Raw genomic sequence first — 21910 nt, 5'->3', positions numbered from 1 at the left:
GCTACTCTGCTCTGGACTTCTTTTTAAATTATTTTTTTTAAGCAAGTAGGTTTGTAAAGTGAATTTTTTTTAAGCAAGCAGGTTTCTACCATCACATGTTGTTTTGCTGAACTCTTCTTTGTAGCACAATAAAATCAGCACAAAGCAGCATTTGTTTGGTCATGATACATGCATGGTCATAACAGGGATTATTCCTAAACCACATAATCTTGAGGGCAGGATGGAAAAGAGGACAAACATCTGCCTCACAGCTTCCATTTCAGTGCAGTAGTGCAAACTAAATTGAAGACCCAGACTAGCAAAGGCATAAAGCACACATGTATCCAGAAGCACCTGAGCAGTCTCACCAACAACGAAGAGTTTAACTCTTGGCTTAATGTTAAGGATATGCAGATGGACCTAGTAGATGAGGACACACAGCAGCAAGATGCCCAGTGTGGACAGTCAAAAAAGGGAAACAAAACCAAGCACCAGATACCACTTCACACTCTGCAACATTCCCTCCACTGGGATATTTATCACAAGCCCTGAACACACACTGCTGGATTTTAGACTGCATGTTATTAATTGACAGAAATTACCTGTGTAGAGAGGTTGTGTTTATTCAGCCCACTCTCCTTGCGGTTTCTCCTGGAACCAGTTAGTTTAGAGAGGCCAAAGCCACTGCTAACTCGTGAAAGTTTGGACTGTGTGGCTGGAACCAAAGCCTCCCCTCTACTGATGCATTTCTTCTCATGAGCTGAAAAACAAAGTGTTGGGAGCACTTTTTAGGTATTTCCACAGCCCCTCTCCCCCATTACAGTTGGTTTTTTAAAAAAACCCAACCCAAGCCTGACTCCACTCAAAACATTTCTGCAAATATACTATCAGGGAGATACTGGAAAACGGAGCAAACATCAGCCAGGGACAAAGCACATCTAGAAATACAGAGACTGCAAAACCAAGCATTCCAGAAGGTTCCAGGTTTCCAGAAAGTCTTTCCATACATCCAGGTTAACCTCAATTACCTCAGAACTGTGCAATCATCAAAGGAGTCACATCTATGGCACTTTATTATCTGCTGTCCAAACTCTTGCTAATTCAATCAAGCATCAGTTGACCATCCTTATTAAATGGGCACAGAACTAACTTGTTTTAACTCGTTGTCCACCAGGATTCCCAGGTCCTTTTCCTGGAAAACTGCTTCCTATGCTGAACAGATTTCTGATTCAAGAAGTAGCTATAGCATCACTGCTATACTTACCCAAATGATTCTGCCAACACTTTAAACTCGCTTCCTCAATAAAAGGTCTTGCAACGGTTATGTCCACTTGGCCACGATCATTGACAGGCAGAGTCACTTTGAAAACTTCTTCTAAAACTTGTTTTTTACTGTGGATAAGCTCTGTCCACACTCTGTTTATGGCTTTTAAAAGAAGCTGGCGACCTGTACAAGTACAAGATCACAAACAGCAAGCTCTCTATAGTGCTTACAGAAGTGGTATTTTTACAGTAATGCAATTAATAATTTCTGCAATTATACTCTAGTTTCTTCCCCTCTTGCATGATGTGTGAAATGCCTTTGGTCAGACTGTCTTTTTTTGCCATTAATATGCTATCAATTAACTTTGGCCATTTTTCCCCCGTGAATTTGAAACACTGGCTCTGATTAGTTGTGGTTCATCTCCCACATCCATCTACTAACAAAATGAGATTGAAACAAACCTTATAGTAGTCTGTGTCTATATGCTTGAGTATTTTTACATGACTGTATGCCTAAGTACACACATGCATAAATATTAAATGTACATATGTAAGAAAAAAAAATTCACTGCATATTTTCTTCCACAGCTAGTTCATACACTTCCTTTGAGTGGAAGATCCTGAGGATGCCACTAAATAAAAATTTTATAGTTTATACCAACTCACTTTCTATTGCATTTAACACAGTGCATATAATGCAGTATTTCTAATTCTGTGCATGTTCAGACAAGAATAAATACCTCTTATTACTTTAACAGAACACTAACTTATCCTGGATATGTCTGTCTTGGTATTTCCAAGTGTCTTTTTGTTAATGTTTTATATATTTTTATACACACACATAGCCCACACACCTTTCCAGAGAGTAACTGGGTAACACCCCCCCCCACCATAACCCCCTGCCCCGAGTTACTGAGGTAAAAGATTAGTGGTGACAATACAGAAGCACCATTATGAGACATCTGTGGCTTTGTCATTCTCAGATTACCTTCACTGACATCTTGATTGTAGACTCCATCTGGTTCAATATCAGAGGGGATCATAATGTGCCAAGTTGTCATCCTGGCTTCTGCTTCCAATCCAAACCCATCAACATTGCTACAAACACACAATGAATTAACAACCACCAGAAAAAAAACCAACAACAACAACATACCAAGCTAAAGCATTTGATTCCCTGTAACAGTATCACAAAGACTAATACATGCTACTACAGCAAAGTATCTTCACTTGAGTTCTGACAATCCGTGGTCACAAGCTGAACTGACAGTTTATGAAACAATGACATGCCATGGACACTGGTGTCACTAGAGGAAGATGGTGATATTTGAAGAAACACAAAACAGACGAGGCCAGAAAGAGAGAACAGGGTTTGATGATGCTTGCCAAGTGTCTCTGGATGAAACACAAGTTGTGCATCTTTTTGGAAAGAACAAATGAAAATGCCAGGCTGGCATTTGAAGCAATGCAGAAAAGTGGGTGTCTACAGCATCTGTCATGGACACCTGATTTTAATGCATGACTGGACTTACTCAATGCTGTACATAAAAGTACTAAGATACAGAATTTGTATGAAATGATTCAATAGGCAATAAATCAAGTGATGGGACCTTTATTAATTACCTAGCACCAGTGTTTCTATCTTTAAAACATTTCAAATTACAAAAGGATAATAACAAAATGGTTAGATAAACACTTGTCAGCATTTTGAAATACCTCTGTAAAAGGATGTAAAAACAGTCTCTATACCCAGGATCTTCAAACCTGATTTTGTTTCAAAATTAATCTCTTCAGCTTGTTTGTAATTCACTGGTTGGAAAGTTACAACCAGTTATCCAGAATTTGCTGATGTATTTTCAGGGTGAGCGCCATTACTGAGAAAGAACAGGACATTTTTGTATTTCACAGCCCTGGTTCTGGAATGAACTGTCTGAGATACTTACCTTCCCCCATGCAGATTAATCAAGCAGTGAGCCAGGCAGCTGATGAACTCTTGATCATGATTCCCAGGTCCCAAAATTAAGTTTCTATTCACAGTAAGGACCCTTAGGGAATCAAGGAGAGCCACTTGCTGAGGAACAGTTTTGTGCGCTCTTGAGAACTGATACAAGATGGTTCTGTTCAGGCAGTGATAAATGGCATCCAGCGATAGTCCCTGAGATCTTCTTTTTGACTGATGGGGAGCAAAAAAATCATGATCAGATAGCAGCAGAAAATCATTTTACTGGCACAAAATTTTACCTTGAATTGACCCATGCTCATTTTTCACAATTAGTATTTTACCAAAAGTGTCAATCCCATGAATTTCAAGGACAAAAATTACATTAATGATAATACATTTATAATTCTAACATCTATAAAGATGCTGCTGATTTCTAACAGTAATAGTCTTCTATCAATCTCCAATAAAAGTATATGAGGAGAACACTGGCTTTCCAAAAACATCAAGGTAAATTTAGGAAGCTTCCCAAAATTCCTGCAAGGTATATTTGTTTATTTTGGTGGATTTCTAAAAAATAATGTCATCTGAGAGCAGTTTTTACTCAACTACCCATATTAAAGCACTCCACACTGACAAGATGAGCTAAGAAAGCTCAGTAAAGAGAGAGGAAGCCTGAGGAAGAAAAGCATATTTCTATGCTGACCTGACGTGTCACTAGCAGGTTGCTTAGTGACACCACTCCATGCATTTCAACCTAACCTTCAAAAATGGTTTTGCAGGCAGGCTAATAGAACAACACTGTTACCTGTGCAATGAGCTGGATTATGAAGTCCACGAGAAGCTTGGATTCTTTGTTGAACATGCCCTGCCAAAGCTTATCTACCACACGCTGTGTAAAATAAAACACATTGTTCACCAGCACTTGGTAGCTTCCTCCACTCGTTATAGGCAGAGATGCATCTTCCCCTAGGTAACAAAGAACACAGAAGTTTTCTTCATTTATCAGAAAAACCCATCTGCATAAATACACTTACATTAGTTTATGCTTTCTAGACTTCTGCAAAAGAGATTCAGCCAAAGACAAAGTTAAAACCTCATGGCTTCCCTACAATAAGCTTTGATGGTAAGCAAACATGGTTCTGGATCTATTTTATTAATGCACTGTACCCAGTAAAAGACAAATCACTGCTATGGCAAGAGATGGGGAGCCTTACAAGCACTTTTGAAGAGAAATGCATACAGCCCCATGACACCTAGGATGGAGGCAGAGCAGACCTAGAGCTCCTGGGAAGTCCAGCAGGCCACCATGAAATCCGACTGGGCCCCTGAGCAGCCATACTCCTACAGGCCCCTTCCTGATCATCTAAATCCATGCACTTGTGGAACAGCCTACCCTACTGGCATCCAAGTTACAAGCTTCTAATTCTCTTCCTATCCATTTATCAATGGAGTGCTAATCCTTTTTTCTGGGGTGCTGCCTTCATAATAAAACTACAGTAGGAGGGAGTGGAAACAAAGCTAACTTTTAACCTGTGATAAATTGACACAAACTCCAGATCCTCTACCAAGGTAATAAGGACATGACAGATTATGCAAGATCCAGTTTCAGTTCTTTCTGATGTGACTGCAATTTGTCTGACTTTCACATCCAAAAGATTTATGCCATGTAGTTTTTTTGAATAACCTATTTTACAGGTTTGGCACAATCAAGGTAGTGAGGGAACATGCAAGGACAGCAACACCATTTACACATCAAAGGAAAGGAAAGGGCAGAGAGAAAAATAAAGACAATCAAGATGCAAAATAACAGGACAACAAAAAAAGTCATAGAATCAAAACCTTGTGTTTTGATTAAAGTTTGTTATATTACCCAATAAAACATCAGCTGCAAGTAAGTGGTCCATCACTCCATCCAAAACATACGTCTGAAACTCCTTCTGCTGTGTTCGTGTTGATCTTTCAGGGGAAGCCTGAAAAAGGATATGAAGATAATATTCAGATTGTTAATATCTCTGAGCAAAAAAAGATGGAGAGGAAGGCTGTCCTAGGTGATTTTCTCTTTTCTCAGTTCTTGCGAATTACTTTTATTTTTTCTTAACATTCTGTCCCAAGTAAAAAGTTTTGGCTTTATCTAAAAATTTAAGCGTGCATGTCAAGGATACATTGGCTGCAAGCAGTCTTACAGAGCAGGCATTATTCCTATTTAAATCCAGTACATTTATCTTCTGCCATAATAGGAACTGGAAAAGAACACATTCTGAAAAGGTGCACAAAACTCTAACTATAGTTAAACATATGGTTAAACTGTGATCTCCTCAGTTCACACAGTCACCCCTCCTTCAGTAAAATGAGTAAATGGGATAGATCAAAATGTAATCAATCATCACTTCTATGTGGGGTTCTGCATATTACTAAATCAGCCTTGATAAAGTCATATAATAGATATATGGGCTAAACTAAAGGGGAAAATGACTTTAGCACCTTGTGTTGGTCAGTGAACACACGATCATCCCTAACTGAACAATTCACTTGAACACTCCTAGAAAGCAATACAGCATTAAGTTTAGCAGTGTTTACATACCCAATTCTCTTTATTCTAGGGGGCCAGTAACACTGATGAGTGATAACAAGCTAAAACAGCTGTAAAGCAATGACAACCAACTGAATATGGTCTCAAACACTCCTCCTGATGTCAGTGGATAGCTGCACCTTTTGACATTTCATTTTTTGCTTTGTGACAGCAAAGAGGTGCCCAATTGCCCCAGGAAATTTGTTAGGAAATGTACAAGCATGGTCCAAAATTCCTGCAGCTTTCAAAAAAGATCAGGGAGACTCAGCAATACATAAGATGAGGTGGCAAATAGGCAGGTCAAGGAAGAGTGAGAACTGATGTGAACCGAACATTTCAAAATACATTGTCTGAAGGAGGTGTGGGCAGTTAAACAGTAACTGAACTCCTCACCTCCCTGCCTCACCATTAACAGGATGATGCTTTCATCAAGTGTAACAAGCTTTAAAAGATAATTTACAGGAAGATAACACAGTTACTTTGTGAGGTTTTATAGCATATGGCACCATATGTTTTTTTATCTAATTGGCACCATCTATGGTAATATTTCTTTTTATCTAATGTGAATAAAACAGAAACCTTAATATTTCTGCAGGGATTTTATATTCTCAACCAAGTCAATACAGCTGTCCTGGTCAGAAAAGTGTTTAACAAATGAAACATATTTCACAACAATAAAACTTGAAGAAAGCTACAACTTCACAATAAGTTCAAATAATAAAAAAACAAAACAAAACACAAAACTCAAAGAAACTCTACCTCTAGCAGAAGATCTACCAGTGGAGTCTGTTTGCTGGCTGGTGTGAGACATAAGTTATCAATTATCATCACACGCATGAAGTCAAACACAAACTTTTTGGCAGGATGGTTGGTTAAGTATGTTTTGGTGCCAACATTGCAGTATTCTGACTGGCTCCTGTTCATGCCAGAATCAGCTGCAAAGGCTTTAAACTCTTCAGCTGGGGACCCAGCTTCATCATCAAGATCAGTGACCTGAGGAAAAGAGCACGTTAAAACTGTAGAGATCAGCAAATTAATGGCAGTTTTTTCACTTTTCTATTATTTGCTTGTCTTTCTAAGGCTTTTTCGCTTCATATTTTGCTTCTTAAGAAGCATTTTTACAAGATTATGATGTTCAGGATCAGTTTCCTAATACACAACAGGAGAAACATCCAGTTTCAGATTCCCAAGGCAATCAACCATCAGTGAAGACTGGTGTGAGTTACATTTCACATTCACTGACCAACAGAAGTACTTGAGCAATTTCTAAACACTTGGCAAAAATAAATTTTCTCATTGCAAAAAAAAAAAAAATTAAAGTTTTGAAAAGTTATTAACTAAAGCAGTTAAAATAAAACCAAGACAGAAACCAACTAAAAAAAAGGCCATCAAGCTTACATAACAGAAAACAAAAAAGTAACTGAGCCTTTTCTTTTTTTAATACGATACCTTCATCAGAGTGCAGTTATGGGTAAGCCGGTTTCCCAAAAATCTCTAAAAAAAGAGAAAAAAAAAAAGGGTCTCCACAGCTTTCCCATTTCTGATGAACAGAAACCTTTGAGAGGCTAGCTCTTAAAGAGGACTGCAACAAAAGCACAAACAGTAATGAAAGCTGTCAAATCCAAGAGACTGACTCTTTTCATGTAACTCCCTCCTCCAAGTGAAAGAAGGTACAACATGATTTCCCTCAACAAGCTTATCCATTGCCAACTCACATGTGAAATAACCAAACATTTTGGACATTTGGTCTGCTTTAGTAGGAGAGTTTTCCCAAGAAATTAAGAGAACTCCAAATATGTATTCTTTCTAGTTTTAACAGCTGTCTCAGAAAAGCTGAAAGATCAGTTAAGAATTTTCTCTCAAGGCTGAATTTGGATTATAATGTTTCGTTGCAGAAACCTGGCTGTTATTCAGCTATTTCACAAGGGATTGATTTAGGCAGAGGGAAATGCTGGAGGAATAAACCAATTTGGAGTCACAAGAGCCTTCAAACTGTGAAGAGCTCAAGCTGTCAGGCAGCTATACAAAGTTCCAAGGGATCTAGCAGTTAAAACAAAATCTGCTCAGAGACACAAGGCTCCTCTAAAAATTCTACAGGTGAATGCCAAATCAGCATTACTAGTTTATAAGTAGCACTTTTTTGAGAGAGACCAAGCTCCTGCTAATATAAAAGCAAAAAAATCCCCTATTTTTCATGAGAGACTCATCAGCATGCTCTGTTAAAAACTGATCTCCCACTTCTATTGACAAAACGATAGCATGCCACCAGTAAGTATTTCCTGAACTGTTTTATCACACCCTCCATTATTCTAGTATTTGGCAACCTGTAGCCCAACTATCCTTCCATGTTCTTAATAAAATTACTTTTAGATGTTGGCTAGCAGTACCTGTTTCTTTCCATTCATTTTCTAGAAATAGTATTATTTGTAAATGGCACTAAGCTCAAAGAATACTTTAGGCAGCAATGTTGAATTCACACCCTCTCCTGGCTTGAACTCAGAAGTTCCGGGAAATGCAAGAACACTGTTTTGTGGTTAGACCACAAAAGCAGAAATGGCAAGTGGAATAAAAAAGAAGTTGTAGATTTTATCACATCCTCCAGAGCAGAGGGCTGAATGCACAGGCTGACTCAGTCTTTTTAGCTTTTGTAAATATGAGCTAATATTTTTCATATAATTGAAAATAATGGTCCACTAGAAAACAAACAAATTGTGTATGTTCCCCCTAAAATGCTGTTCTGTTGAACACGTGCTTCTTTCAGCTCCAAAACCCAAGTACGAAATGTCCAGCCCAGCCTTGACAATGCCCTCTTTTGCAGGGTGAGTTATGACTGTTAATTGATAAATCCTCAAAAGTAACATTCAGGGGAAAAACAAACAGCTAAATAGTTGGATTTCCTACCATCTCAGAGTAAGGTCGTATGTTGAAAGGGAACACTGTTGCTGCCAGCGCACACAGGAACTCTGGACTCATCCACAAGGAAATGAGGTCTGGCACATTGTGATACAAATACCGAAAGAACTGCATCAGGGTGACTGGATATTCTCGAAGCCAAGAGCCTTCCTCCTCTGACTGCCAAGGCTGGGTTGAAAAACAAACACCAGATCAGCACAGATAGCACTAATTGAAGAATGCTTATTTCAGAAAGGAAGAGAAGCTGCAGGGTCAAATATGCAATCAAATACACTGTCAAACATGCAATGACATACACGATGTAACGTGATGAAAGATGAGGCCAAATGTGATCAACCACACGGACAAGCACTTGTTCAAGCAGAGCAGACATAAGTGATTGAATAGGAGGCCAAGCACATGACCAGCTGTGAAAAGCACATCCAGAACATGTCACTGTGTGTTGAAGGACTTGTCAGAACATCTGACTGAAAAGACAGTGTCTGAACATGTGACCTAATAACTGACCAAACAAGTGACAGAAAACGAGTTTGAGCACATCACCAACACAAACCTGACTCAATGTGACAGAACACATATCTAAGCATGTCACCATACGATAAACACCCGACCAAACATGTGACCAACCACCACGATAGGTGGCCAGCAAGAGACAGACCATGTGACAACAGGAATGTGCCCTGCAGCAGGTCATGAAGGCATAACCAGTACACATGTCCAGAAGATGCTTCTAAACATGTTAGCATGGGAGAAACATGCAAACAATGGAGCACATCACAAACACATGACGACCAAACAGGAGACAACCAGACAGGTGCTGCTTTTTAAAGTATTTTGTGAGATAATTTTCAGCAGATAACACACTCGAGATTCAAGGAAATACAGAATTTTCCCACTGAGAGACCAACTTCCACTACTCTTGACATTAGATTCAAAGATGAGAAGATGACACATTTTTCTGGCAGTAAATTCATTTCCTCCAGCATGTGGCTATTCATAGTCAGGGGACTTCTCTGCATGTGGAAGGTTCATGTACAAAATCTGCAACTCGCATAGCTCTGAGCAGATGGAATATACTCTCTCTAACATGCCCCCACGATGTTAATTGGGAAAGAAATTCAATTATCTCTGCCAAGGACATTTTATCCTTCTGCTTTCTTGTTTTGTTTTAATTGCAGCTAAACACGGAGCCCAGCCTTTTTGTGGCCACTAATATTTCCACAGACGCTGGAAAAAAAGTAACATAGAATAACCCACTAAAAGGACAGTTTTCACCCAAGTATTACGAGCCTATCTCACAGCTGGTTTTGTCGTGACACTTGACAAAAAATTTTTCTAATTTGGCTTTTCACCACATGGCAAACTCAACTCATAATATTCAAATACAAGCAAAATTTTTTTTATGCTTACAGAATTCAGCATGCTCCTCAGCATTCCCAACAACAAGAAGGCAGCTTCTGTGCAAACACTGTGTATTGAAGAGGTAACAGTGCCACAGGAGGCAGGAACTCCAAATATGAACGTCCAAATAGAGTCTAAATCAAACTGTAAGAGGTGAAAGAGAAGAAAGAAGACATGAAATAATCCCTTCCTCTTATGCAATTAGATACTGCTTTTTATTACATATACAATGCACTCATTTGGCAGTATCTAAAAAAATTGTTCTGCATCCTCCAGACTTTATCACCATAAGTTTCATATGAAAGTCATATGTCACTGAAGAAAATTTCTTTCAACAATGGGCTAATGTAACTCCAATTCTTCACAAAGTATTTAAGTATTTTGAAACAAAAGAGCACACAGGCTGCACAATCCCCTCAGTTTACTTCTCACATCTAGCAGTAAAACCCACATGGTATACCACACAGAAGAAGAAAAAAAAAAAAGATAACAAACAACACAAAAAAATCAAGTTGCAATTTCCAGCAGGCCTAAATAATTAAATGAATTAAAAAATAAAACAGGACAAAGTTCCCACCTCCTGCATTAAGAGTGCAGTAGAATTTAGTTTTGATTTAACAGTGTCATACTTCAATGCTGTAAACAGATGAGTGAGCTTCATGCCTCTACTTCATCTTAGCACAGTGCTGAATGTGGTGTCAAGTACTGCTCTTGAGAATACAGGCAGACAGACCACTACCTGGTCTGAAAACTTTTAAGTTCTCACTGATAAATAAATGTTAGCACTGCATCCATTCTAAACAGGCACTTTGTCTATCTTGAGTGTGGTTTTTCATCATAAAGCACTACCCTAGGCCTTCTAGGACTCTGTTGTAGACTATAAAATATCTACTCATTTACATACAATTCAAACAAGCCCAAAATCAACCTCCTCAGAATAAGAGCAACCAACATTTTTCAGCAACAACTGGATTGCCTCCCAAAAAAAACCACAGAGACTTTTTGAAATAAAAGTTATCTTGTTTTGTCCGTAACCTTGTGAACCCTCTATAACACAGCAACTCCCTACTTCTTAAAAACCACAAAAAACCCCCACAACCAAAGAAGGCAAGCAAAAAATTATGTCCCCTTCAATGCCTATACCCCATCAGATTGAACTAGGGATCTGGTTCTCATTTGACCCCGAAATGGACCAAAATGATGGCTAAGCCATAACAGCCTGGCTTCCACATACCCCCAGGGTACCCCGTCCTCCCACCCCAGACAGCTCAGCACTAAACAGCACACCCTGACTGAGTCAGCTGCAGAGAAGAAGGAGGGGGTCTGGTTAATCCGTTATTTTCTTTCATGACAGACAGAACTACATTTACATCTTACTAGATAATCCCTACCTGGCAACCCTGATTACACTGGCTGCTGATGACAGGTGCACTGACCTGCAGGTTTTCAGGCAGTTCAGTGACTGGCTGCTGCAGGAAAAGGGCCATGAGAAGGAAATAGAGTGCAGGTACATTAGTGTGCTTCGGGAGAAGGGACTGCAGAACAGGAAAGCCTGGGAAGTGACAAGCATCCCGGTTGATCTCCCGGACCGTTGATCTGCCACCAGCACTCCTGCCCACATTGAACCCTAAGATGAAAAACAACACACAAAGACAATAATGTTAACAGGGAATTGCCTGTGAAGATCACTCTTATCCATGCAGTGAACTTGAGAGGGTGCCTCCTCAGAAACTGATGCTGTAAAAAATGAATGTGTGCATACAGACTGTCACACACATATGACACCATTCTGCTTCAGATGTCCACTTTTTTTAAACAATTAAAAAAAAAAAAAGGAAATGATAGCCTTCCAGTACCACATAGATGACACTGCTCCATACAGACTGCCCAATGCTACTGCTTATAACACACAGATCCATACTCTGGCTGTGACCACAATTTCTGACTTCTGAAAAAAAAAATTTTGCTGGCTGAGAGGGAAGGTATCACCTTAATCTCAGTTACAGATTTATATTACCAAGCAGCAATTCCATGGCCCATTTAAGTCTATGGGCAGCTAATTTTTCTCCAAAGATGTCTCAGGGGCATCTTATTTCAGATGTTTTGTTAACGATTAATCAGCTGGTATTAAGTGCTCTTATTTTGTTTAATTTAAGTGCTGCCAGAGCCACCTTTCGTGACCCCACTTCTACCTAGGTATTTGAATTTCCTCTTTAATGAAAAAAAAAACAAAAAAAACCATCAAAACATCAGGATGGCAGAAGCTTTTATTTTCAAGTAAAGAAGAAGGCAGGAAGACAGTTCAGTTTCCACATCAGCAGAATGAGCCATTCTTCTGACATTGCCAGAGGTCAGGTTGTTTTTCTGAGACTCAGATACAGATACACTTTCCACCAGAAATTGACTTTTTAAACAGAAAACACCTATCAGGAATCAGACCAGTGAAATCTGTGCTACAAATTTGAGGGAATTCCATCAGTAACTTTCAACAAAAATGGCTCGTATTTCATCTCATGAGAAATTCTGGAGCCAATATGTTCTGTCTTATTAAAAAACACAGGGTACAAAAATTAGATAATCTGTCACTATCAGTTGATGAGACACAAGTTTAAAAATATCTATTTGGATATTTTAGTCTAGCTTGGATTCAATAAAGTGATACTATAATAAGAAAAATAAGAAAACTCTACAAATGCTCTTCAAATGTGATTGTATATCAAAATCTTATTTAGAGAGATTTTGTGACTGAAGAAAGTGTTTATGTTATTGGATGCTTAAAGTAGACACTGAATAAACAACAGTCTACTGCCTAAAATACCAGTGGTTTTCAAGTTTTTAGGTACAATCATGCAAGGGAAATGCTTGTGCAAAAATTGTTTCTTAAACAAAATACAGAACATTAATCAAAATTAGTCAAACAACAGGTGCTTTTTATGATAACAATAAATATTTGCATGTGTTATACAGCTTCAGAAATGCTGTTTTCCTTAATCTTCCTAATTATTAATGCAAATCATTATTAATGGAAAGAACCATCCTATGCTCCTGGCTGAATATCCCAAGGGATATATTATGGGAAACTGTAAACATACAAACTTAAGGGAGAGTTTTATTTATGCAAAAAAACAACAAGATGGCATACTTTGAAACCTATCAAAGGGACAAAGCAGAAATATTTTTTTTTTAAATATTTTTATACTTTCATTTCAGGAAGAGCCCTCTTCCTGAAGTAAGATCACTTTCAACAACACTTCACAATTATTTCTTTATAATAAACCAATTCAGAAAAGCCTTTGGCGCAGAAACAGATCATACACTGCTGCAACACAGAAAGGTGGCTCCTTGTACAGTTATTTTAGGAACAGCTTTAAGTTGAAAGTACTGTGATACAAGTGCCCTGGTCTAAAGGTTACTCAAGCTCCTGAAAGACTCCCATTTAACGTCAATCAATGGGTTTGCACCAGGGCCTGAATGGACATTCATCTAAAACATTCCATCTTATTTGGACTGAAAAAAAACCCAGGTCCATGGGAAATTGCCTCTACACCTGTCTACAAAGAACTGACATCCATTGCTTCAGACATTCGGAGATGCATTTCAGACAGTTGAGAGATGCTCAAAATGGGTCCTGTAGACTGAAGTGTTATACACTGAGTTCTAGGTCACATGGGGTAACTGAGAGGTGTGACATAACCTTGATAAGTGAGGCTTTAAGAACCTGCAAAAAAAGTCTTTAATAACACAGAGAGCATGTTTGCGTATGGACGAACATAGGAGAGGGAGAGGGAAAGAAACTTTGAGATGATACCACGAACACAGAAATTCCCAAGATAGAAGTCCTAACTGGTAAATCTGATTGGCACAGAACTCAGCAGACAAAGCAGTTCAGCACCACACGATGCTCTAACTAATAAAAGTAAACAAATAAGTAAATTTTACTGGATCTCTGTTAGCTGTGTACATAAGGTCCTATGCTATACTACCTTTTCATCTATAGCTTAGATGTGCCTGCCCATGGGACATATTTAACCTTACCAGGATGGTAACAGAAAAAAACAATTGGCTACACAGGCTTTGTGCAGATGAACTACAGTGACATCTGTGCAATGTCAACTGGAGGGCAGTTTTGTAAAACCTCTTCCTTTTGCCTAGGAAATCTTAACTGTTAGTTGTAAGAAAAACGAGGAGCAGAAGCATCTGATTGCGGCACAGACAGTAACAGAAAGGATGCACCTCCCAGACAGCATCCATACAATAACCCCCCTCCCTCAACACATGAGCACAGATGCTCCCAGTAATCCCTAAATTCTGAGGAGCTGAGATGCATACCTAGCACAGTACCAATTTTATTGGTCAGGACAGAATCCGTCTGATCGAGCCAGCCTCCACCACTGAGACCCTCCTTAAACTTGATAAGGATGGACTGATTACTCAACAGGACCACAAGAATTCGCATGGCTGCTGTGACTGTGGTGGAATGCAGATGTTCTTCCATAAACATCATAATCCAATCAAAACCCAGTGTCTTGACCAGTTCTTCACAAGCCCTAAGTTAAGAGAGTTAAAAAAAAAAAAAAGTCACATTTTACAGCATTTAGTTTCGTACTAGACAGCAAAAAACAATGTCCTCCAGTGCAGGGCAAACTTCAAGAGCAAATTCAGATCTATCAAAGAGTTAACTGAATTCTTAGGTAAGTTTGCTACAAACACAAATGTCACTCGTTGAATCTTGTTAGATAGAACAGGTAAGTTGTATTTATTTAGAAGAAAGGAAAAACTAATTACAGCTCCTGGGACTATTCCATTGCATGATATTTCTCCAACTGTTGCTTGTGATAACGAATATGGAATTCTGAACTGGAAACTTTTTGTTAAGCCATACAGGAAGTTTTCACAAGTCTTCTTAATAAACCGGTATTAAAAAAAGTGAAGGAATGTCGTTTGTTTGGTTTTATCAAGGGAAGAGTTGCTTGGAAATATCTGAAAATACATGGGGTTTTTTCCCTTTTTTTAAAGCACTATTCCTTAAAAGCTTAAACAGGTTTGGGTTGTGTGTCCATCAATCCCTACATAATCTACAGAAGCCATACATTCACAAAATGCCATCAACAGACTCCAGACAGGCTACTGGGTTGAAAGCTGTATTTTGTCAAGGTTTAACATGAGTGATTCAATGTCTCTTCTCCATCTTGCCATATGACTCTATGGCCTCATTAAACTACAGTATTATTCTTCCCTCACATGCAATTTTAAGTAACTAAGGGGCATTCTACAGTCAATGATCCTAACAATAACCCCTGCTGGAGCCATTTGATCTCAGCCAAATGAGAAGCTGATTACCCCACTTCTCTAAAAACACAAGTTTTCTCTTTGACAGATTTTATTTTCTCTATAGCCACACACGAAGTTATGAGAAAACAGCATCATGAATCACGTATTCCACTCTACTAGCATACTTAAAGGTAATTCAGTGAATCAAATGGGGGCTGTGTAATTCTCACCCTTGAAATAAAAAACTATAACCTTTCTCTACCTCAAGGGTTTTTTTGTACTTACTGCAAATTAACAGTTGTCTTTTCTTTAGATGTATATAGAAGCTTCAGAAGGATATCTAAAAGTCTGTTCCGTAGCAGAATAAGATTAGCTGAAACAAGTCCTCCAAAATCATCCTCTGTTCCTACATATTAAAAAAAAAAAAAACAAAAAATAAAAACAAAATTGGGTTTTTGGAACTTGGGCATTTTAAGGCTATTCATAAATTCCATCCATAAGCAAAGGAAGGTGTACTAAGTACACATACACCGCTGAGAAATGTTTGGTGCCCCGTTACCACTGTCACACACAGTTTGGGCAGTTTGAAGAACAGGTAAAAGGTAATCACAACTCCTCAGACAATAATCTAAACTGAAGTAGTCACTCCTGGCAGGCAGATACACAAAACCAATCAAATACCACCCCTTCACATTCCCCTCCCTTCTCTCAAAACTGCGTAACATGGTAACTAAATGCACATTTAGCATTTTGAAAGCTAGGTTGGTGGGGGTGAGGGGTGGGAATCCTGATACTTCCCAAATCCCTCCCAATTTAAGAAATGGAGACAAAAATTAGTTGCCTTTTCTTTTAACAGATCCCCAAGCTCATCATCAGTTGAAAAACACACTGCAGCCAAGCCAATCCATGCAGCTCAGGACTAGCTTTACAGTTATTTTGCAAATCCCTCTTCCTGTACCTTATACTATCAGAAGAGGGCCATGCTTTTACATTATTTAAAATCAATAAAATCACAACTTGAGGCAAGATGAGCAAAAATAAAGACAGATAAATGGATACTTTCTGAGCCAAGGTTTTGTACACAAGATGCAAACACCAAGCATCTTCTATGACAGAAATACAGAAGAACTGGTGAACACCACTAGCCTAAAAATTTCTTGTCTTCTGCCTCAAAAGCTTCTCTCTCTATTCCTGCCACATCCTGAATTTCTCCCCAAGGTTCTTCAGTCTCCTAGACAGGCAAAAAACCAGCTCAGGCTGTGGCTAGCCTGGGGAAAAAAAAAATCATGGCTGGCCTGTAGTGAGAACATCAATCTGGATCTCTCTCCAATACCCATAGGCTCTTTTTTACTAAAAAGCTCAAATTTAATCATCTTTGAGACCACAAAAAGCAAAAGTATTGAGAAGGAAGAGGTGAGGCACAGTGGAATAATGATGAATCTCACTAGACCACAGAATGGTTTGGGTTGAAAGGGAGCTTTAAAAATCATCTAGTTCCAAACTCCTCTGCTATAGGTAGGGACACCTTTCAGTAGAGCAGGTTGCTCTATCCACCCAACCTGGCCTTGAACACTTCCAAGGATGGGGCATCCACAACTTCTCCGGGCAACCTGTTCCAGTGCCTCACCACTTGACAGTAAAGAATTAGTTCCTAGTATTTAGTCTAAATCTACTTTTAGTTTAAAGCCATTCCCCCTCGCCTCATCACTACATGCCCTTGTGGAAAGTCCCTCTCCAGAAAGTGCAGTCTGCCTAAACCTTGTTCTTCAGGAAACCAGATAATAAAACTAACTTTACAGCAGAAATACTTATCTCTCACTTGTCCCTGCTCACCAGTATATTCTCAAGAGATGCAGAAACATAGGATCTTTAGGTACTCCTTCTAGTTATTTGGGTGACATTCACTGTGGGACTAAAACATTTCTGTTCAGGGAGACTGATGGAAAATGCAACTGCATAAGCCTTTTATCTTAAGGAAAACAAGGCTAGAAATGTTCTCAAAACAACTCAATATAAAAATTATTGAAGGATAGTAACATTTTTTTTTCCTAAGAAAAATAACTAGGCTGTCTTAGTTAATTCTTTCACTTCTTCTACACCTGGAGGGAAGATGCACCTATTAAAGAGTTGCCTTTTTTTTCCCTTTCCTCACAAAGAAGCAGAGATGGACAGCTGATTTGAAGGAGCAAGTGGAGGAAAGAGAACAAAACTATACAGTGTTATATGAAGGAAACAAAAGAAAGCTGAACAGGTTTTGCTCTGCTTTGCACTCAATACTGAAAACCAAAGTACCAGTACTAACAGGCAGCCAGGTTATAACAAAATTATGACATTGCTAATGGCACTATTTCTACATTTCATGTGTTCAAGCACAGAAGAGATCACAAAGTATTTTTATTCTACTGCTTCTAAGTGATGTTATCACTTACCACTGTCAAGCTTTTCTTCATTGTTTATTTCCATGACCACAAACTTCTCACAGACTGCAAACGTAGGTAAAGTGGAAGAGATGAACTGTCCAAACCTTGACGTATATAGAAAAAACATCACTCACTGGTATGACAGATGCACTCTCATCTATCAATAATTCACCTTAAATACAAAACTGTGACACTAGTGACAGGGTGATATCCCGAAACTTTCTCACATCTAAAGATTGAGGAAAATGATCTCTAATCAAAGTAACTAGCCAAAACATAAATTAACTTGTTGTAATTAATGGAATCTTTGCAGACAAGTCTGCAGGTAAGGGACCCAGAAAATGCTAAGATTCAAGAAAGGAAACAGAGATATCACCAAGTCCTAGTAAAATTAGCACCTCAAGTTAAAGAGAGGAGAACAAAAACATTATTCTCAACCCTTTACAGATGAACAATTATTACATCAATTATTACAGTGGTTACTCAACTCTGGAATAACATTTATGTCTATAGCTTGAGGTTATGTAACACAAGGTCATGGTTTTCCATGACAAGACGTTGATGTACTCAAAGAAAGGAGATGCAATATATTCCCCTTTCTGCTGCAACTAACCTGAAATGATCCCTAGCCAGTGTAACTTTTCCCAAGTTATGCAATATTTTTCATTTTTTATTTCCAGGAAGGAAAACAAGGAAAATTCAGACAGGCATCCTACAATTTGTTCTGTAACCATTTAAGCTTAAAATCAATGGTTATATTCTTGAATAATTTTTTTCTTCTGCATAATTAAAACAAAGACAGGTCAGATGTTCAGGTTGAGGATTCTGACACCTATAATTGCACTTAAAGTGAGAAGCTGAAAACATGACCATTTGTATGCAAAGAACTCCCAAACCCTGTAATATTTTATCCATTTTCTTTATAATGAAATGGGAGATGAGAAAAATCACGTTATCAAGGAGTTCAACTAATTTTAAAGCATTTCATATACTCCTGTATGTATGAATTGCAATAATTGGTGTAATTTCCATCAGTCTGAATTAATGGTAACGTATCTGACAGTCTTAAATATTTTTTTATACCGTGATGATTAAGAAAAAATCTGGAACTAAACTTTTCACTCAGGATAGTAATTAAAACTGCACTTTAACCTGAAGTATCATTATAGCTCATCTCAAGCAATATTAATAATATTCAATATTCAATAATGGTATTTAAGAGAAGTGCTCAGTGCTTCACATGAACAAGGGAGCTGCAATTCAGCACCTTTAACTTCTCACCTGTAGAACATTAAGCCAGTTTGATAATCCAGTCATACTTGATCAGATACAAACTGAAAATAATATGCAAATCAAGGCTTTAACATACTGGCTATGTCTAGTTCAGTCTAGTTCTTCGAGAAGCAAAAAAAAAAATCAGTTCATGAGCGTTCCATGTTACACACTCCATGGCCATATGACCATTAAGTATTTTTGACAGAGATCATTAACATAATAAAACCAAGAAAGACAGAACTATCACAGGTGTGGGATACCTGAGTAAGTCATAGCTGCTAGGGAAGCCTTGAAGCAAAAAGCTCAGCACATTACTAATTGCAGCAATAGTGGGCTGGGACAGAGACATGTCTCGAAGAGTCAGGAGCAGTCTTGGGATGAGCTGGAATTCCCTCATTAACTTTGCGTTCTTTGCTGCTTCGCTGGAAGAAGGAAAGAAAGGAGGTGGCAATTTAAAATTGGGGCATCCTCTACATATTACCTAATCCTGTAAGTCCCATTACCAGGCTTGCATTGGCTCATACCTTGACTCAGTGAGAAGTTCAATGAAGTGCTCAAATAATGACAGATGAAGCTCATAGGGTGCATGAAGCCAGACCTGAAATACAGAATAAACAATGATGTGTTGGGTACACAGACTGACTTGTAGAATAAAAAAGGACATTAACGTACCAAAGGTTATGAAGGGCTTGAAGAGATTAAAATTGTTCCTGTACACGACTATTTACCTGTCCATAAAAAAATGCACACTTCCAAACATATTATATTCTCTGTCAGTGTATCATGCTGAAAACTTCCAAAGAGTTCTAGACAAAAAGTTACACAATTATCTGGAACACCTCTTTAAACAGATGGTGCAAAGCAGTTATTGGGGTTTACAAGGCTGATGTGAAACGCTGTGTTAAGTTTATTTGGCTTAACTGAAGATTTTTGTCTTTGTAAAATTAACTTACTATCTTCTGCCTAGATTAAACTCAAGGTCTTCCCTGATTTTGATTTTTTTTTTGCCCAGCATTTCCTGCAGTTAAATTATTTAGATTCTCTAGCAAAAAAATCCCAAACCAATAAACAAAACAAAACAAAATCGATTGTTCAATCAATAGAAGAAATAAAAGATATAAAAGCCAGAAAGCTCAGTTACAGCTGCCAATCTTAAAATTGACTTGCTATTGAACAAAGCATAATTAATACTTGTGCTCTGGTGTATAAAAATGGCTTAAATAACAATGTTTCTAGCTTTTGCTTTTCTTCTAATCTTATAATCTAAAATGATGAGAACAAATCTTTTAATTTCCCTGTTCTGCATGAGTAAGAACATCTAATTTATCCAATTTAAGTGAAATGCTTGGGTCACTGATTTCTGAATGCAGAAGAAAATAAATAATTTAAAAAAAACCCAACCCACAAACAAAAAAAACCAACTAAACCAAAAAAAGTTTCTTCTTAGTGACTCACAGACCTACTGTCTGCACATTTTTAAATTTATTTTAATCTGTTAAGTGTATTCATTCTTCAGTTGGTCTTCAGGGAAAAAAGAGACAGGCACAAACTAAACAACAACAAATTGGATCTATTGTAGTTGCTTCTGAGTGACTATACACCACTGATGAAATTTCTCAGCTGGTTCTTTTATGTGGGAAAGAAAACAAAAAGGGAAAAAAAAAGAGAGAAGAGTAGTCTTCAGCAGAATTCATTTACAGCCTCACTGCAGAAGCAGTTGGGCTGGGATTCACACTCTTCTCTGCTAAGCGTTCACCTAACTTAAGATCTCTACTACAAACATCATTTTTTGCAGATGAATTCACTTCTATTAAGTCTATGTTTAATTTCTGAGGACAAAGGAAGCATTTTTGTAACTTATAAGGTTTGTTAAAGATTAACTAGTCACATGATACTGAAAAACCTATGTTTAGACACAGCACAAGCTTATACCTAGTTTTAACATTACACTTAAAAAAAAAAAAAAAAAAAAGGAAACTTTGTTGGATGACAAATTTCCTCTGGTTTAGAACCCCACTAAAGTTAAAAAACCCGAGGCTCATTTCCTCTTTCTATGTGTCACAATCACAGCATATTGTTGATTTTGACAAGTGGAGGCGTTGGGAGCACTGAAGACCTTTAAGGTCAAGAAAAAGCAAACTTAATAAGACCAGTTGATTTTATTAAAATAAATGCTATAGTAAGCAGCAGGAGATTTTTTCATAGACAAGACCCTTCCATAAGGTTTCCAGGAGCGCTCTGAAACTCTCAGACATCTAAAAAAAGGAAATGGGTTAAGTCTGTAAAGTCATTTGTGCAGGATGGACTTGTGATATTAAGTCAGTATCTATAACTAGCTTAGTAGCGTTAGTAGTATTTTTATTTATTTATTTTAGTATATGTGAGTCAGAATTCTTTTACTCAGTCTGTGTTAGGTACAGATAATACCAAAGGAGCAAACGCTAAAGGACAAGGTCTACGAATTGTTTATCAGCCTCTACCACATTAGCATTTCCTTCTCAACTTTGCTACTTTCCTTAGTTTAACAACACTTAAATATTTCATGGGTTGTGCAAGAAGAATTTTAACTCCCTTACTGCTCCTGCAGGAGATGTATGATAAAATGATTATCATGTTTTATGTTGAAAGTTTACCTCTTACTGTTATTTTCAGTGCATCTTTCATGCCTTGATACATGCACTGCAGTAGAACACAAAGGTTAAAAGAAGTTGATGAACCAAAAACTACAAAATGTATCCTCTAAAAAACCAAAAAGCAGAAACATCTGTGGCACCCATTCAGTGCTTCTGCAGTGACTCAAGCCACCTGAAAAGCAGGAAAAGTCACCAATAATCTTGTTGCTCAGCTGCTTTATTGTACTATGTAAGAAACAGTAAA

The 21910-nt window shown here is 38.0% G+C and overlaps 1 protein-coding gene across 9 annotated transcripts in view; it reads right to left on the bottom strand.

The window, feature by feature from the left end:
* WDFY3 (WD repeat and FYVE domain containing 3) overlaps nt 1-21910 on the bottom strand; it is a 166946-nt gene that overhangs the window by 29738 nt on the left and 115298 nt on the right. For 5 of the 9 annotated variants that reach the window (XM_017820126.1, XM_017820127.1, XM_017820123.1 and 2 more), the window contains 16 exons: nt 19558-19631; nt 19294-19455; nt 17768-17862; nt 15624-15744; nt 14397-14614; nt 11459-11694; nt 10077-10211; nt 8655-8834; nt 7203-7247; nt 6513-6746; nt 5055-5154; nt 3990-4150; nt 3186-3415; nt 2231-2340; nt 1244-1426; nt 582-739 (listed from right to left, as the gene is read on the bottom strand). In XM_017820126.1, coding sequence (XP_017675615.1) covers nt 582-739; nt 1244-1426; nt 2231-2340; nt 3186-3415; nt 3990-4150; nt 5055-5154; nt 6513-6746; nt 7203-7247; nt 8655-8834; nt 10077-10211; nt 11459-11694; nt 14397-14614; nt 15624-15744; nt 17768-17862; nt 19294-19455; nt 19558-19631 — 2442 coding nt within the window. The remainder of the gene's footprint in view (nt 1-581; nt 740-1243; nt 1427-2230; nt 2341-3185; nt 3416-3989; nt 4151-5054; nt 5155-6512; nt 6747-7202; nt 7248-8654; nt 8835-10076; nt 10212-11458; nt 11695-14396; nt 14615-15623; nt 15745-17767; nt 17863-19293; nt 19456-19557; nt 19632-21910) is intronic. The other 4 variants (XM_017820120.1, XM_017820124.1, XM_017820125.1 and 1 more) reach the window with 2 other exon arrangements.

Source organism: Lepidothrix coronata, unplaced genomic scaffold (assembly GCF_001604755.1).
Source record: "Lepidothrix coronata isolate B3197 unplaced genomic scaffold, Lepidothrix_coronata-1.0 Scaffold79, whole genome shotgun sequence".
Taxonomy (NCBI): Eukaryota; Metazoa; Chordata; class Aves; order Passeriformes; family Pipridae; genus Lepidothrix; species Lepidothrix coronata.
This window is presented reverse-complemented; position numbering and strand designations above follow the sequence as displayed.